Here is an 18,077-nt window from a genome sequence, read left to right as displayed (position 1 = left end):
TCAGGACTATTTCATTACTTCTCACAACATTCAACGAGCCAGAGAAGAACGGAGGTGCCATTCAGACCCAAGACATGAGATCCGAGCATGCTGGTGACCTGGAGGACACGATTGTGGGGCCAGCAGAGAAAACCAGCTCCCCGTTTCCACCTTGTTCAGTCTGCAGCATCTGAGTTCCTAGCTCCAAAGACCGCTAAGGAAAATACCAAAGGCAGGGAAGCTGGGAAATTCAGCCAGTGCAAACCAGTCTAACCCGGCCCAACAATTCTATGAAGGATTAACTTATATGCATTCTGCAACCCTAGTCCTTCCTTTAAGCAAACCACGAAAATCTCATAGAAGAGAGGCTCACCACACTGAGCAAAAGTTAGAGTCTAAAGAGTTTGCTAGCTGATATCCATCTGTTAGATGTGAGGCCTTGTAAAAACCCATAATCAGGTCAGGAAATGTAACCAAGCGGGAAGGTCAGATATACAAGGGGACCCCAAGGACCACAACTTAAAGGGCTTGGTTACCAATAACAAAATTCAGGACGCTTTAAACCCTCTTTAACAAAGACCCAGGCCCTTTTACAACATAAATACTGTCATAAGTTAGAAGATAAAACCTGTGAAGAAAAACCATGGGACAGAGATGGGTCACTGTGTTTAAAAATGATGACGAAGGGTTTGGTCATGATCATCACCCATGCAGATGTTCTTTAGGCTGAGGCACCGGTGACGCAGTTAAATGAGGCACTAAATACAAACCAAGTGAAAAGAATACCCAGAAACCAAGTGAAATGTACAATCTTGGAACATACTGTCTATTGATAAAAGATACACCACTAATGATGTTTTTAAAAAGCCAAGCTTTTTTTTTTCTTCTTTTCCCGAAGTGAGACTTTTAAAAGGGTAATTTTGGCAATTTAAAAACATTAAGCATGAACAGTAAGAGAAAAACTACCAATCAGCTACTCCTCTGTACTGTAATCCAAACAGCTACACGCATGGGCACGCGATGGTCCCCAATGAGTGGCTGCCCAAAGGTGCTGAAATCACTTTAAACCATAAAGCGTCCTTGTCCCTCGGAAGTAGCACAGCTCCTTGTAACTTCCACCAGCACTGCCCCCCACCCCCACTGCTGCCCCGCGAAGGGCAACCAATGGCTGCGTAGATGCTTCCACACGGCCCCCTTCCTCTTTCTCAATGTTTACGCCGCCTCAAGGGGAACCAGGATTTCCAATTCCAGCCGAAAGTGGCAGAAACCGGATTCCCCTGTCCACCTGAAGCAACTAAAAAACCAGACTTTTCAAGACTAAAAAACAAGAATTTTCAAGACACTGGACATGAGGCGATAAAGGAGAGCAATCTCCAAGAGTGAAAATGAACAGGATGAACCTTCCAAGAGTCCCAGCTCGCAGCCTGGAGGCTTCTAGGCTGAGACTGGAGAGCTCGGAGTTGTGCAAGATGGAGCAGGAGGCCTGGGAGGCCAAGGTGGCCAGATGTCACAAGGGAGAGTCCCAGAGAAGAGAGTTCCACGGAGAGAGCACCAGGCTCTTTGGCCGAGTGCCCCGCCCCGGCAAGAGTGTACGAGGAAGCTACCGAGGCTGAGGACCAAAGACAACCCCAGGCTCACACCTGCCTGGACATGGGTCCTGTCCCACCAGCCAGGGTGAAAACTCTCACATTCACCGGGAGAGGGCACACTGCTTAGCAGGGTGTTTCTTCAGTGGTGAGGTGAAGTCTGTCTGTCCTGGACTAAAATGCTGCTTTGGTCCTACCTAACAGAGATTCAAAGCAAGGCTGGAAGGATCAAATCATGTCTAAGCAGCTCAAATGTGTCCTAGAACAAAGCTCAAGAACATTCACAGGAATACGAACATATCCAGCAGCAGGGCGCCTGAGCAGCTCAGTTGGTTAAGCATCTGATTCTTGATTTCAGCTCGGGTCAAGATCTCAGTTTATGAGTTTGAGCCCCACTTGGAATTCCTCTTTCCCTCTCTCTCTCTGTGCCTCCCCAGCTTCCGTGCATGTGTGTGTGCGTATTCTCAAAATAAATCAATAAACTTAAAAAAATAAAAAATATCCAGCACCAAATAAGGTAAAATTCATAGTGTCTGCTTTACACTAAAAAATTATCAGACATTCAAACAAGAAGGAATATAGCCCATTAGAAAAATCCACCATTTGAAGATGACTCAGATAGGACAAAGGTAACAGAACTAGAATTCTAGTGTAACTAATATAACTATATTCTACGTGTACAAGGAGCTAAAGACAATACTGAAAATGTTAACTAGACACATGGAAGCTATAAAAACCCAAACCAAGGTTCCAAAGATGAAAATTAAAACGTCAGAGATGAAAAATGCACTGAAGGAGATTATTAACAGATTAGACATTACAGAAAAAGAGATTAATGAACTCTAAGACAGCAACAGAAATGATCCAAATTGAAACACACAGAGAAAAAAAAATTTTAAACCAGGAACAGAACATCAGTGAGCTGTGGGATCATTTTCAAGTGGGCTAATATATGTGTAGTTGAAGTCCTGAAAAGTTGGAAGAAACAATGGCCAAAGTTTTTCCAAATTTGACAAGAACTATAAACCTACAGAGCCAAGCTCACTGAATACCCCAACTACAAGAAACATAAAGAAAGTCACATGAAAGCACATAATTAAACTGCTTGAAACCAATAATATGAAAATCTTCGAAGCAGTCACACAACATATACAGAAACAAAAGTAGGAACGACGGCTGGTTGCTTGTTAGAAACAATGCAATCCAAAAATCAGGTGGCATCATCTTTCAAGTACGGTAAGAAAAAAAAACCTGTCAGTCTAGAATTTTATACCCCATGAAAACCTTTTAAAAGTTAAGGTTTTTTTCCTATGAAAAACCTGAAAGAACTGATTAGCAGACATGAATGACCAGAATTCTTTTTTGAGAGAGAGAGAGAGACAGACAGACAGACAGACAGACTGTGCAATCGGGGCAGGAGAGACAGAATCTTAAACAGGTCCCATGCTCATTGTAGAGACAGCCTGATTCCACAATGTTGGGATCATGACCTAAGCTGAAAATCAAAGAGTCAGACACTCAACTGACTGAGTCATCCAGGTGCCCCTCTTTTTTATTAATTTTATTTACTGTGTGTGAGAGAGAAAGAGTACAAGCAGGGGAAGGGCAGAAAGAGAGGGAGAGAGAATCCCAAGTGGGCTCTGTGCTATCAGGGATTTAATTTCACAAACCATGAGATCATGACTTGAGCCGAGATTAAGAGTCAGACACCCAATTGACTGAGTCACCCAGGCACCCCTCAACTACAAGAGCTCTTTTTTTTTTTAACTTTTTGTGAGGGGGGAGGGGCAGAAAGAGAGGGAGACACAATCTGAAGCAGTCTCCAGTATCAACACAGAGCCCGATGTGAGGCCTGAATTTACAGACTGCGAGATCATGACCTGAGCCGAAGTTGGACGCTTAACCGACTGAGCCACCCAGGTGCCCCTGAAACTACAAGAATTCTTAAAGGAAGTACTTCAGGCAGAAGGAAGGAGATAGGAATCTGAGTCTACACAGAGGAATGAAGAGAACCAGAAAGGGCAACTGTAAAATGGTAAATATAAGACATTTAAATCGCTTTAAAAGGTAAGCGACAATCTGAAGCAAAAACAACAACATATTGTGGGTGTCACAGCACACAGGAGTAAAATGTATGGTAAGAACAGCACGGAAAACCAGGAGGGGCAGGGACGGATTAATACTGTTGTACGGTGCTTCTACTATCCACAGAGTGGTATATAATCCCACTTGAAAGTGAACTGCAATAAACTGAAGGGGAGTACTACACACCCTAAGGTAACACACACACACACACACGTGCACTGTAGCTAAAAGCCAACAAAGAAAACAACACAGAATCGGACCAATGATCACACTAAATGTAAAGGGTGTACACATTCCAACTAAAAGGCAGAGATGGTCAGACTGGATTTCAAAAAGGCAGAGCCCAAATCCATGTGTCAACAGGAAACCACTTTTAATACCAACATGCAGATTACAAGTAAAAAGATGAAAAAAGAATAATGGGAAGCCTCTTGGGCTCCAAGAGTGTACAGACTAAATTTTATCATTTCTAACAAGTGACTAGTTTTGATGAGGAGGGAAAACTCAAAAAGCTTTAAAAAAAAATCCAACTGTGGGATAGCATACTGTTTCGGGAAAGACGAGATGTGTTAAGATACAGCTACACACCTCCATAACCAACACACATAAATGGAATATATTTGAGACCGAGAACAGTCTCAACATTTAATATCACGCTCACTAAAAACAGCTAGTACTCAGCTGGCTAGGGTATTTTTAGTAATCAGCGACATTCTCTAAGACAAATGGACTTTCCACGTGTCCATGAGGAAAAGTCAATTTCACGTCTGCCGTCATCTGCTGTTTCAAGAAGTCCTGGCTTTGTAACATTTAAGGAAAAGAGCTGCCGTGGGGGTGCAGAAAGTATAATAGGCTATTAAAAAAAAATGGTTATAAACACCACTCTCTGTTTCAGGGCCCTCGCAAACAGCAATTTGGCCTTGCGATAACAGATCTTCAGATGCTACCTGAAGATTAAAGATTCAACCAGGCTCAACCAGCATGGTTCTCAAGGATTAAAATAAAAAGCAGCCTCTCTTTTGTGGGCCTCAGTGGTGGTATTATGGAGCTTCCAGGCTCCACCTGACGCCTCCTTCTACACCACTTCCCTCCGGGGCGGCCTGGCAGGTGAGAGAGGAGTCCACGGGGCCTGTGACCCCGTGGTCTGGTGACGAGGCTCAGAGAGCTGCACACCGGCCTCCCTGTTTGGCAGCACACGTGATTTAGGAGCTGAAGATCTCGGCCCAGTTCTGTTGAGGACAAGAATTCACTGTGGAAAAAGCATCTGTCACTGTCATTGCTAACAGCCCTGGCTGACCCTGTTTCTCAGCCAAGGACTCAAAGCAGGGAAGCAGTAAGGTTAAGAAAACAGGTTCCCCTTTACAGCAAAAGGCTGAACGGGAGAAGTGAGACTGTAGTTTCTCTGAAGTCTGGCAGTCACGCTTAAAAACCAATCGCATGCCCAATTTAGGATCGCAAGACGTTAGCAACACTTGGACCCAGGTGTCACTGCAGGAAGTAACAACATTTTGTTGAGAGCTTTCTGTGCTACACACGGTATGAAGGACTCACGAGCATAATGTGGGGTAAATGGAGTTGAGACAAGAGAACACATAATGCATAAAGTTCAAATACAGGGCCCTGGCTCCTGTTGAGGAGGAAGGGATACTGACTAGGGAGAGCTGCCCACTATGTTCTGCTCCTTGATCCAGCTGGTGATTTCACCAAAACTCCCACCACACACATAGGATTTGTGGTCGTTTCTCTACATCACACTTCAATTAAAGTTCATTTAAAACATTCTTTGTGATGGGGCGCCGGGGTGGCTCAGTCGGTTAAGCATCCGACTTTGGCTCAGGTCAAGATCTCACAGTTTGTGGGTTCGAGCCCCACGTCGGGCTCTGTGCTGACAGCTCCGAGCCTGGAGCCTGCCTCGGATTCTGTGTCTCCCTCTCTCTCTCTCTCCACCCCTCCCCTGTTCGCGTGCTCTCTCTCTCAGATATAAATAAACATTTAAAAAAAAGTTAAAAAACAAAACATTCTTCATGCTTGCTTCACCAGAGCAAAAGCAAAGAGAAAAACACGTGTTAAAAAGAATATGAAAAACAGATTCATGATTTAATTCAACAACAATAAACCTAGCCTACATTGGCCATATGCTGTTCATAGATTTCTGTTCTGTTCAACTTACCATTTTACTGCTAGAAATTTCCCTACAAACTGGTATGCTTCCTTTTATCAGACGACAAAATTTACTTAAAACATTACGTTTCTACTTTTTGTTCTGGATGATAAGTATTCCTAAGTAAAATTTAATGACCTAATTTTTGTCTGTTTCTTTCTTTTAATATTTTCATTACTTTCATATCTCTATCCACCTCTATACTTTTCAAAATTTTCTGCTTTACTATGAATGACTTTAGTGTAACTGGTATTTTAAGCTACCACAAATCCTTTTTAGGGAAGGCATGTTTTGCAAATCTTCCTACCTGTATCATGCCAATAGAACTTAAAATAGGCTGTGTTTGGAGATTTCCCTAACTTAAAAGCCCACTTCCTAATTAGCTCTCTTCACAAAAGGCCTCCCAGACACTGTCCTCCCGACCCAAAAAGGGCAATCTTCAAGATTCCGAGAAAAACACTGTGTCCTATTTTTAGTACTTTTCTATTAGTGTCGTCCAAGCCTCTGCCTTCTGTCTCTTAAAAGCTCTATTAAGAGACCAAGCAACCGATTAAATGATTTGTTGTAATCCACTCAAGTTACCTCATATTTGCAGACTGTGGAAAATCTATTTTCACATTTGATGAGAAACAGACCTCACCAGTGCTGCCAGGGCAGGGGTGGGGGAAGGAGAGCTTCCGGGCCGCACGCTGGTCCATGTGCCTAGGTTAATCTGCTGCAAAGTCACCGGGACGGTTAAGATACCCGCTTGCCATTACGGCGATCTGCAGCGGACCTGAAATGCCTGGCTCTCCAGCAGATGAAATCTATCTCAGCCACAGAACACCACGCCTCCAGAGGCCAGGGCACTACAGCAACCCCAGGGGCCACCAGTGGGAAAGCCCTGAGGAGACCCAGCCCTGTCATCCTGTTGTTAGGAAAGGCAGCACCAATCTGTTCACGCTGGAGCATAAAAAGACACCTTTAAATCTTTTTTTTTTAATGTTTATTTTTTTTTTTTTCCAATGTTTTTATTTATTTTTGGGACAGAGAGAGACAGAGCATGAATGGGGGAGGGGCAGAGAGAGAGGGAGACACAGAATCGGAAACAGGTTCCAGGCTCCGAGCCATCAGCCCAGAGCCCGACGCGGGGCTCGAACTCATGGACCGTGAGATCGTGACCTGGCTGAAGTCGGATGCTTAACCGACTGCACCACCCAGGCGCTCCTTATGTTTATTTTTTGAGAGAGAGAGAAAAACAGAGCGCAAACAGGGGAGGGGCAGAGAGAGAGAGGAAGACACAGAATCCGAAGCAGGCTCCAGGCTCTGAGCTGTCGGCACAGAGCCTGACACGGGGCTCGAACCCACGAACTGTGAGATCGCGACCTGAGCCGAAGTCACTTAACCAACTGAGCCACCCAGGCGCCCCATAAAAAGACAACTTCAAGCTGAAAAATGAAGAGAACGGCACGAACAAGGAGACATGGTCTCCTAGTGTACCTAAATCCACGTGGATGTTAAGTTCAGCAGGAAGGTCCCTGCCGGCATCACGCCGACCACGGCAAAGAGCAGAGACGTGGACCGTGCGCCTCTACCCGCACACCACGCCTGTCCCTGGGCGGCCGTCTGTGCAGGCCCAGCTAGAGTCATGACAGGTCTCAAAGAAGCAAGCTGGGCCCAGGAACGCATGCGAGGAACAGGTAACGTGTCCCCGCTAGGAGGAAACAATGGTGAGAGGTCGGGTGGGAAGGAGAGTTTCACCGCACACCCTTTGGCACCAACTGACTTTTGAACTGTGACTATGACATCTAATGGTAAAAATTACTTAAATTAGATGTATAATTCTGGGACGATGGAGTTGACGATATTTTCTCTACTTTTACTAGTAAGTACAACTCAAATATACTGGACAGATGTTAAGACGACTCTAAAAGGTGGAAAGGAAGCTGACCAGCTGGGGGACCTCAGGTGAGTTCCCTGTGTTTTCTTTCTGCTTCTGGTGTCCCAGACTTCGAGCTGAAGAAGCCAGCAACTCCAAAAATCAATAGGCACAGACAATACCTGAACAAAAGCCTACTCTTTCTAGTCTCTAGACAAAAGACTAGAAAAGAAACAGCCTAGCCCGACAGAAAACTCAGGTAATAAATAACTGCTCTGCTTCAGCCAAACACCTCACAGAAAGCCTCGGGGCTGGCGCCCACCCGCGCCAGTGAAGGCAAGTGAGGAGCCCGGCCTTCAGCCTGCCAGGCTGTGACACAGAGCCCCAAGTCCCCTGCCGGATTGGTGTCTGTCAGAGGAGGCCTAGATGGAAGTAGGGGGAGGGAGGCAGTAACCAGAGGCCCCTCCTGCCCCCTACTGGGCATCAGAGGCTTGTCAGGGGGAGGCCCAGTGAAGAGCAGTCATGGGCCACTCTAGCCTCTCCAGCCAGGAATACCAATACAAGTGTGATCCATAAATAGGAAAACCGCTAAATTGGACTTGGCCAGAACAAAAAACTTTGGCTCTGTCAAAGACTTTGTGAAGAGGATGAAAAGGTAAGCTACGGATTGGGAGAAAATATTTGTAAACCGCATATGCAATGAAGGATGAGTATCTAGAATATATAAAGAACCCTCAAAACTCAACAGTAGTAAAAAAAAAAAAAAAAAAATCCTATTAGAAAATGGGCAAAAGAGGGGCACCTGCGTGACTCAGTCAGTTAAGCGTCTGACTTTGGCTTAGGTCATGATCTCGCGGTCTGTGAGTTCAAGCCCCGTGTCGGGCTCTGTGCTGACAGTTCAGAGCCTGGAGCCTGCTTCGGATTCTGTGTCTTCCTCTCTCTCTGCCCCTCCCCTGCTCATGCTCTGTCTCTCTCTCTGTCTCAAAAATAAATAAAAACATTAAAAAAAATTTTTTTTTTTTAAAAAAAATGAGCAAAAGACATGACCTGACATTTCAACAAAGAGGATGTACAGATGGCAAATGAACCACAAGACGCCGGACATCATCAGCCACTAGGAAAATGCACATTAAAACCACAATGGGATATGATACGCTTGTCGCTGACGAAATGTCCCAAACCAACAGAGCTGCCTGACCTGGGAATCAGACCCGTCCGCCCTAGTGGGTACATGTGCGTATGTCTGCGTTCTGCCTCCTCCCTCCCATTCACTCATGAAGACTCCCACCCTCAGGCTACTAGACACAAAATACAATTTCAAAAATATACTTAAGCCAAGAAAAAGCCGACCTTGGCAGGCTCTCACTCATTCTCAAGGATAAAATCTGGTGGTATTGGATCACTACCTAGTGAGAATTCAGAAAAGCCTCTTGCTACAGAGTTAGAAAAAGATCAAGCGTGAAGGGATGCTCCCAAATTTTAAAATTATAATTTTTTTTTTCAAATCACTATATTCAAAACATTCACTGTTACTTTCCTGAAAAGGTGAGAAGGCAGATGAGGATCCTCCTGGGATTAATTACAATCCTCAATTATCACGGTGGGGACTACCATGAGACACCCGCTCCTCCAGGGGCACCTGGGTGGCTCAGTAGATTGAGTGTCCGACTTCAGCTCAGGCCATGATCTCATAATTTGTGAGTTCCAGCCCTGCATTGGGATCTGTGCTGATGGCTCAGAGCCTGGAGCCTGCTTGGGATTCTGTGTCTCCCGCTCTCTCTGCCCCTCCCCCGCTCATGCTCGCTCGCTCTCTCGCTCTCAAAAATAAATAAACATTAAAAAAAATTTTTGTCTAGAAAAGAAGCCCGCTCCTCCAGCTGTGCACCAGAGAAGGCTGCAGTTACCTGGCCTGGTCAATTCACTGAAGAGATGCAGGAGAAAGCAGGGGTCATAAAGGCCATCTAGATCCACTGTGCTCCTGTCTTTGAAGATCAGTTCCTGTCCATCCTGAAATAGCCCGAAACAAAAAAATGCGTGGTTTGGCCTCTTAAACGTAGTAACATGTGAATGCTCACCCACTGTATCTAGAGTTCCAATTATTGTGAATATTCAAAAGCATAAAATAAAATGGCTCCGTAAAAAACTGCTTCTGCATGAAATGGATATCGTTGGCTCTGCTTCAAGTTAGCCTTTCTTACGGGGGAAGTTACAAATGAAATACGCACAGCCAGTGCTCAAAACTGTCGAAGCCGAGTGACGGGCCAATGGGGGTCCTGTCTTGGTAGCTTTGCATACAGTTGGGATTTTACTTAACTTGATGTTAACAAACCCTAAGAGAAACAGCACTGGCATGTCACAGGATGTACAGTGTGCCAAAGTAGAGGGTGCAAACAGAACCCTCAAAGGAGCAAGCACAACGGCACCCATGGCTGCCGGGAGCGTTCCCCAACAGCTCTGCCCTGGGGCCCCCCTGCACCTCAGGGGGCAGCAGCCTCCGGTTCTGGGGGAAGTGGAGGATGGTCTTCATCATCCGGTCCCGATCCAGCAGGCGGAGGATGTCCCCGACGCTCGGCTGCTGCCACAGCGACTTGCCCAGACTCCGGCACGTCTTGTGATGCTCCACAGCCACTGGGCCCCACAGCAGCACTCTGGAGTGGCACAAGGGAGAGCGCGCTGGTCACAGGGCCCCACGGGAGCAGAATCGATGCTGATGACAATGACCGTCATGGGTAGCTTGGTCGAGCAGCCAGCACACTCCAGGCATTGTCCGGAGCATGCATCATTTCATTTCCATCATGACACAGGGGGAAGAGGGGTGGTGGAGATGCCAGCAATGAAGAGGGCGTGGGGGGGGGGGGGGAGACAATGACACCTGTATGGAGCTTATGATGTGCCACTTACTCTAAACCCCCCACACCCATTAATTCGCTTATCTGTGTAACAACCCCATAAGGTAGGTACTGTTGCTACTCCCATTTTGCAAACGGGGGAAGAGACACCAAGAGGGTTAAGAAAGTTGCTCAGCTAGTCAATTGCCCAGCGGGTTAGTGGCACAGCTGGAAGGCAAAACTGGGGGGGGTCTGGCTCGAGTCCGTCCTGGGTCACAGCAGCAGAATCCTGGCTGCCTGATGACGCTATACCGATTCAAACCCTCTCCTGTTCACAGGTGGCCGCGAGTAGAGCAGGTCTGCACGAACAGCCTTCTGGCCGTCCCTGCCTCGAGTCTTTTATATAAACACCTCGACCTTTTATGCCACCAACACCCATTACAGCTGCCCCCAAGAAACCACCTCGCCTTCCTCCTCCCTCCCTCCCCACTACCTCCTCCCCACCTCCCCACTGCTAGAGGATGCTCCCTGAAAGTCCAGCTCAGAGGAGGGCCATGTCTCTGTCCCAAAATGTCTATCAGCTATCTCATTGCCTGGATGGAAATGATATTATTTGTCTGATATTTAAAACCCTTACCAACCAGCCTGTCTAGCTTTCCCACCACCTTGTCCCTACACATATCCTGTGATGCACAGAAGCTGACCTCACCGTGCCCAGAAATGTATGACTTTCCCGACTCACAGCCATTGAGACACTGTTCCCTCCACATAGTGTCCCCAGGCTCCACCACCAACTTCAGCTCTATCAAATCCCTCCAATGCCAGCCCTGTCACGAAGCATTCCCTGGTTCCCCTAGGGAGAGGGTGGCCTCACGTGCCATAACCGCTGGCCTTCACCACCAAAGGCCAATCAAAAGGAGTTACACTTACAACAATCTGACCCCCTCAACAGACAGCAAGACTGTGTCTTATTCCTCTAGGTATTCTCAACAGCGCTGACCCAGCACCCAGCCCTGGAAAGGACTCAATGAACCTATCTTTGAATTCTCGATACACGCTCATTTCTGTGCAGATCAACGACAGTCATTCAGGTTAAAAAATAAATAGTCTTGGGCACCTGGGTGACTTCATTGGTTGAGTGTCTTGACTCTTTATTTTGGCTCAGGTCTTGTTCTCATGGTCCCTCGTGAGTTTGAGCCCTAAGTCGGGCTCTGCAGTGACAGTGTGGAGCCTGCTTGGGATTCTCTCTCTCCCTCTGCCTCTCCCCTGTTCATGTTCTTTCTCTCTCTCTCAAAATATAAACAAACATTTAACACATAAATAAATAACCTTCTTTGCGAGGCTGTGAGTAAACAGGCAAGCAGCTAACAGACTGGATACGCATGTCGAACGGGCACCATTTACTGGCATGAGATCCATCCGCTGAACGTCCACAGGGCTCCTATGTGGCTCCCTAGCTCGGGCCTGCTCCTCCAGGAATGGATGTGACATTCACGTTGGCTCTGAGGAGACTCTTCTGTTACTTCGCTGCACAGAGTTGTGTGAGCACCACCTCCCCTCTCCTGGGCTGAGAGCCGGCTGCTCCCATAACCAGCTCTAACCTGTCCTCCTTGGGCAGCCCATTCAACTTCCTTCACTCTTGCAGACAGAAGGTGTTCTGAGGCCCAAGTGAGACTAAAACGGCTCTTTCTTCCCTTTGCTCTCCTCTCCCTTACATACACGAGGACCATTTATTTATTCCAGAAAGGGTACAGCTGATGCGGCGGTACCAATTCCAAAGCATTGGAAAGGCCAGTTCATTAGGGAAAGGAAAAGAATGTTTATTCATGACCTGGGCATTCTTAAGAGATAGAAACGGGTTTTTTTTGTTTTTGTTTTTCCTCCTGTGGGGGTTGGGTGGCTTCTCAGCTAATACTGCTTTTATCTTTAAATCAAAAAGGAGTGGGGAGGGGGGGAGGGTGCAGCGGGGGAGGGCACCTGGGTGGCTCAGTCAGTTGAGTCTAACTTTGGCTCAGGTCATGATCTTGAGGTTCATAGGTTCGAGCCCTGTGTCAGGCTTTGTGCTGACAGCTCAGAGCGTGGAGGCTGCTTCGGATTTTGTGTCTCCCCCCTCTCTGCCCCTCCCCTGCTCGCCCTCTATCTCCCTCTGTCTTTCAAATGAGAATAAATATATATATATATATGTATATGTATATATATATATATATACATATATATATATATACATATACATATATATATGAAGTATGCCATGGAATACTTTAAAAAAAAGTATTCCACCATGAAAATTATCTTTTTCTCCCTTCCGCAGAGTTCCTCCCGAACTATTTATCTTGGCCCAGTTCACTCACTTCCTGCCTTAACACACCAGGCTCTTCTTCATGTACGTACTGGGCAGATGTTAGGGAGCGGGCCCTAAATGGTAAGGAGAAAAGACTATGCGAGGGCAGCACAAAGAATCTAAGATGCCTTCCATGAGCAGCTTATTGGACAAAAGTCCCCTGTTAACCTTGACCCTGGGGGGTGCATGGCCCTCAGGGGAAGGCACCAATCTTGGCCCCTCAGGCCAAAGCTGTGCCACCCAAGGACGCAGCCCCTGGGGACTCGGGAGGGACAGAGAGGCAGACACAGAATGAGACAAACACACAGGGACAGAGACAAGTCCAGAGATAGACGAGCACCCATGTGCACCAAGAGACACAAGAGAGAGTGGATTAACATCCAGTCAGCCCCCCACTCCTCTCCCCAGCAGCGCCTTGTCAAAGTCACTCCTATCTGAAGTAAAGCGTGAGAAAAATCAGCCAAACTAGACACTCCAGCTCGAAGTGAGTTTGGGGGCAGGTCTGTGACAGTCAGGAGGGTGGCCCCGCCAATGCAGCCCTGCCAACAGGTGAACCTTGGAGCATGAGGCCAAGTTTTCATGAGAACCGGAGTGTGTTAGGGGAGCCCCATCCATCCCACCCTTCCCCCGAGAATCAAAAACGTATGAGGGGTGCCTGGGTGGCTCAGTCAGATGAGCATCCAACTTCAGCTTAGGTCATGAGCTCACGGTTCATGGGTTCGAGCCCCGCGTCGGGCTCTGTGCTGACAGCTCAGAGCCTGGAGCCTGCTTTGGATTCTGTGTCCCCCCTCTCTCCGCCCCACCCCTGCTTGTGCTGGGTCTCTCTCTGTCTTTCAAAAAATATGAATAAACATAAAAAAAAAACAAAAAACAAAAAACACATGAGAGAAGATCCGCGGAGCCTGCTGTACGCAACGAGCCCCAGTTTTGGGGTGGCCCCTTCAAAGCCTGCTGCTCACACCCCCAGGCCCAATGCTCACCTGAAGTTCACAAGGCTGAGGTCGTTCTGTTCATACGCCCGGAGGAGAAGCAGAATCTTCTGGTCTAGAAGTCAAATCAAAGTCCATTTAGAAAACTGAAACCCTCACATGCTCCTCCCACTTTAGAACACTGCCTGGTCCCCATGCACTCCCTGCTCATATGGCCTGGCGCCCTCATTCTCCCTGGTTATACCACCTGTCCTGTCCCCTCACACTCCCTGGTCACATGGCCTGGTCCCCACACACTCTGGTCACACCGCCTGGTCTCCTCTCACTCCCTGGTCATTCCACCTGGTCTCCTCACAATCCCTGGTCACCTCACACTCCTTGTCACATGGCCCAGTCCCCACACACTCCCTGGTCATATCGCCTGCCTGGTCCCCTCACACACTCCCTACCTGGTCCCACACACCGCACGATCATATCGCCCGGTCCCCACACACTCTCTGGCCATACCACCCACTCCTCACACCCTTACCCAGGACGCTGAGAGTGGCGCCATAGGCCCCAAGGAGCACTGAAAAGTGACTGCTTTCACAGACAGAGGGACACAGCTTTACCACCACTGACATCAGATCCACCAGCGCTTCTGGAAGAAAAGAACACTGAAATGCACAACAGTGCGGGGGGATGTGCACACAGAATAAAAGCAGAGGAGGAAGCATTTCAGGGAACATTTAAAGGATTCAAATATCCTTCTCTGAACAATACTGGTCTTTGGACTGTGCCTCAATCATCTTTTGCTTTTTTTTAAGATAAAAAAACACGTCTTCACAATGGTCTCTCTTCCCAGGTCTTTGACAAGCCTCCATCACCCTCTTCACTCCCCATCCCACCAAAGATTTTAAAACCTAAGCACTTTCCTCCATGGTTACATTAGCAAAATCTCTAACACATCCCTACTCCTGCCTAACTAAAGGGTGGGCCTTTCTGCTTTTCCTACTACCCACACCAGTAACCTGGGTGATGGTTTCGTCAGCTTAGCAGTTTATTACAGACCGACCCCACGGTGATTTCTCCCGGTTGGGCATGTTGTCTCTAAGCAGAGTGTGGCTTCAAGAGGACAGAGCCCTTCAGACCATCTCGTCTGACCTCTCCCACAGCCTACACGAAACTCAGGGTCACAGGGGCTAAAATAAATGCCACTGAACTAGGGGCAAAGCTTCAGAACCCGGGCTTTCAGAGACCTTCCTGGCAGGGAACTGTTAACAGGGACGTTCGAACCCTTCACCCTCAATGAAAGTTTCAATCTTTTCATGAAGCATCTCACACAAGCAAACAATTCCTCTCAGGGCAGACACCCATCTAACTTCCCCTGCTTCCCAGATTATAACATGGGCCTGCGATACGGCAGTAAGACCTTAAAACGTGACTTCTGTGATAACAGACTTTGAAGAAAGGTCTGTGCTTGCTGCTTGACCCGAAGTCAGAGGAAACACTGCTTGAGCTTGGATTTGATAGAAACAAAATAGCCTAATGCCATTTGGGTAATGCTCCTCAGCTCCGGAAACACACAGGTGCTAAACTCTGGTGCACAGTGAGCTCCACAAAATTAGGAAATAAAATCTATGTGAGATGAGAGGGTGGGGTGAGTGGTCACCTTTTACTTGACTGTCTGGGTTTTCCTCTTCTTCAGACTTGAGTAGAGTCGGCAAAAACAGAGAATGCTGCGTGAGCATCATGTGGATCGCCGGAAGCTGGGTGAGCTGCGTGCACACGGAGTTTTCTGGAAGGTACAGGCGTTGTATGGCAGCATGGAGGGCCTTTAAAAACATGTGGTCCTGATACCGAAATCTAGGAGGCAAGAATCAAAGGGGGAAAGAGCTTCATAAAGGGGAGTTTCATTTCACAAGAGACCAGAAAAAACTTTTGATGTTTTATTAAGAAACATCTTTAGGGGCGCCTGGGTGGCTCAGTCGGTTAAGCATCCAACTTCGGCTCAGGTCATGATCTCATAGTTTGTGGCTTTGAGCCCCACGTCAGGCTCTGTGCTGACAGCTCAGAGCCTGGAGCCTGCTTGTCATTCTGTGTCTCCCTCTCTCTCTGCCCCTCCCTGTCTCCTGCTCTCTCTCTCTCTCAAAAATGAATAAACGTTAAAACATTTTTTTAAAAATCTCTAACACACCACAAAGATGAGAAGTCTACGCTGCACATCCATATCCCCATCTCGATTCTACTGCTGTCGCTCCATTACACTTGCATTATCACACCCTTCCCCCCCCAGCCACCCACCCATCACAGGGGGTACTTCTGAATCAGGGCTGGGGTGCATTTATTTTCCTGATAGCGCAAACACCACACGAACTTCCTGTTTAGTTCAAAAGTCAGGAGACCCAGGAACAGCCAACCCTGAATAGAGATGATGCTCGCTGCCCAGCCCACCTTGCCAGGTCAGCCTCCCCCTGTTCCTTCCGTCCTTCCAGCTACTCAATATGCCCATCCAGTGGCTCAGAGGCCATCTCTGTTTTAAACCCCTCAGAACCCCCTGAAGGAATGAAAGCATCATGCTCTAAAAAAGGGCAGCTTTTTAGTCATATGTGAATGATGTTGAGAATCACTCAGCACATACTGGGCATTCTAGAAATACAAATTAACTGAAGACTGAACGAAACGTCACCATGTCGTGATGGTAATCCATGGCTGTCATTAACCTGTAACCCACCTTCACATCTTTCTCTCCTCTCAGGTATTGTATTTTCCTCTGCTCCAAGTTGGTGAATAACCAGGGAAATGAAAATTACAGGTACAACAAAACACTGTTTCATGATCATCTGCTTGCTAAAAACTAGAGTCTGACCATATCAAGTGCTAGTGAGGATGTGAGGAAACACCACGCTAGGGTGGCTCAGAAACTTTGGAGAGCACGTTAAAATTCTGGTGAAACTGAAGCTGTGCCCACACTAACAGACAGCGAGTGCCCCACCCTGAGACAAGCCGGCACAGGGCACTAAGAAAGGCATCCTTCAGGGCAGGAACGGGAGGGAGGGAGGGAGGAAGACGTCTGCCAGCCGGGGACTGGCTACATCGACTGTGGTGTGGTCTTAAGACAAAATTCTGTCCCCCACCCCGCAGTATAAGCAAATGGGCTTAGGACTCTGTGTAGCAGCAAGGGTAACTCAAAAACACTCGGGTGCCAAAAAGACAAAGGACACACAACGTGGACGTGTACAGAACGCTAAGCAAACTAAGTGATACCATTACTGTTTAGAGACCTGCCGGCGTGCAACCAAAGTACCAAAACCGTCACGGCCATGACAGAGCCTGACCTCAGGAGTACGCTCTCGGGGGAGGGAAGAGAATAAATCGGGACAAATACAGGAAGTGGTCGGTACTTATTAAATCCGGGCGCTGCTGTGTTATCCTCTGCACACTTCTGGTTTCTAAAAAAACATTTCATTTTAAAAAAAAAATTGCTTTTTAATGTTTACTTTATTTTAGAGAGGAAGACAAAGCACCAGCGGGAGTGAGTCAGAGAGAGAGGGGATGACACAGAATCCGAAGCAGGCTCCGGGCTCTGAGATGTCAGCACAGAGCCCGACGTGGCGCTCGAACTCACGGCCTGGACCGTGAGATCGTGACCTGAGCCAAAGTCTGACCGGCTGAGCCACCCAGGTGCCCTGAGGATTTCATTTGTTCAAGGCCGCTTCTCTCATCATCTACAGAAGGAGACTCCACGTCAACGGGCAAAGCTTTCAGCCTCTCCACAGTACACCTCATTATCTCCGCCAACGGAACAGGGCCTGTTCCGTCACAGACACGGTGCCAACAAGCTCCCAGGCTGGCCCTGCGACGTGCACTCACACCCTTACCAGATTGCAGCGAGAAAATGAAATTGTCTTACTTGAGTCCAGTCTTCACAAATTTCTGCCAATCTCCAGGATCCACTTCATTAAGGAAATTCTGTGAATAAAACAAGCAAGAGATATACAGGGGAGACTGTCCTTTCGTTTTTGTTTACATATATTTTTTAAGTTTATTTTGAAAGAGGGAGAGAGAGCACGCACGTGCAAGTGCACACACGTACGAAAGCGAGGGTGGGGGGGGCAGAGAGAGAGAGAGAGAGAGAGAGAGAGAGAATCCCAAGCAGGCTCCGTGTTGTCAGTGCAAAGCCCGACGCAGGGCTTGAACTCACGACGAGATCATGACATGAGCTGAAACAAGAGTCAGACGCTTAACTGACTGAGCCACCCAGGCGCCCCTTCAATTAACTTAAAATAAAGAATACAGAACTTAAATTAGAGTCATTCGGCAAATACGGA

At 47.4% G+C, this 18,077-nt stretch overlaps 1 protein-coding gene across 3 annotated transcripts in view; it reads right to left on the bottom strand.

Annotated features, from left to right (window-relative positions):
• The window catches only part of URB1 (URB1 ribosome biogenesis factor), an 82,105-nt gene that overhangs the window by 17,346 nt on the left and 46,682 nt on the right, over positions 1-18,077 (bottom strand). For all 3 annotated transcript variants that reach the window (XR_005793181.1, XM_040484048.1, XM_040484047.1), the window contains exons 25-30: positions 17,660-17,718; positions 15,419-15,612; positions 14,297-14,407; positions 13,819-13,882; positions 10,146-10,317; positions 9,574-9,676 (exon numbers count right to left, since the gene is read on the bottom strand). Coding sequence is in view for 2 of the 3 variants with exons in the window: in XM_040484048.1 (XP_040339982.1) it covers positions 9,574-9,676; positions 10,146-10,317; positions 13,819-13,882; positions 14,297-14,407; positions 15,419-15,612; positions 17,660-17,718 (703 nt within the window). In the remaining variant the exon portion in view is untranslated. The remainder of the gene's footprint in view (positions 1-9,573; positions 9,677-10,145; positions 10,318-13,818; positions 13,883-14,296; positions 14,408-15,418; positions 15,613-17,659; positions 17,719-18,077) is intronic.

This window comes from Herpailurus yagouaroundi, unplaced genomic scaffold (genome assembly GCF_014898765.1).
Source record: "Herpailurus yagouaroundi ecotype Mexico unplaced genomic scaffold, PumYag 162, whole genome shotgun sequence".
NCBI classification, from domain to species: domain Eukaryota; kingdom Metazoa; phylum Chordata; class Mammalia; order Carnivora; family Felidae; genus Herpailurus; species Herpailurus yagouaroundi.
Note: the sequence above shows the minus strand (reverse complement) of the source record. Positions and strands in the feature narration are given on the sequence as shown.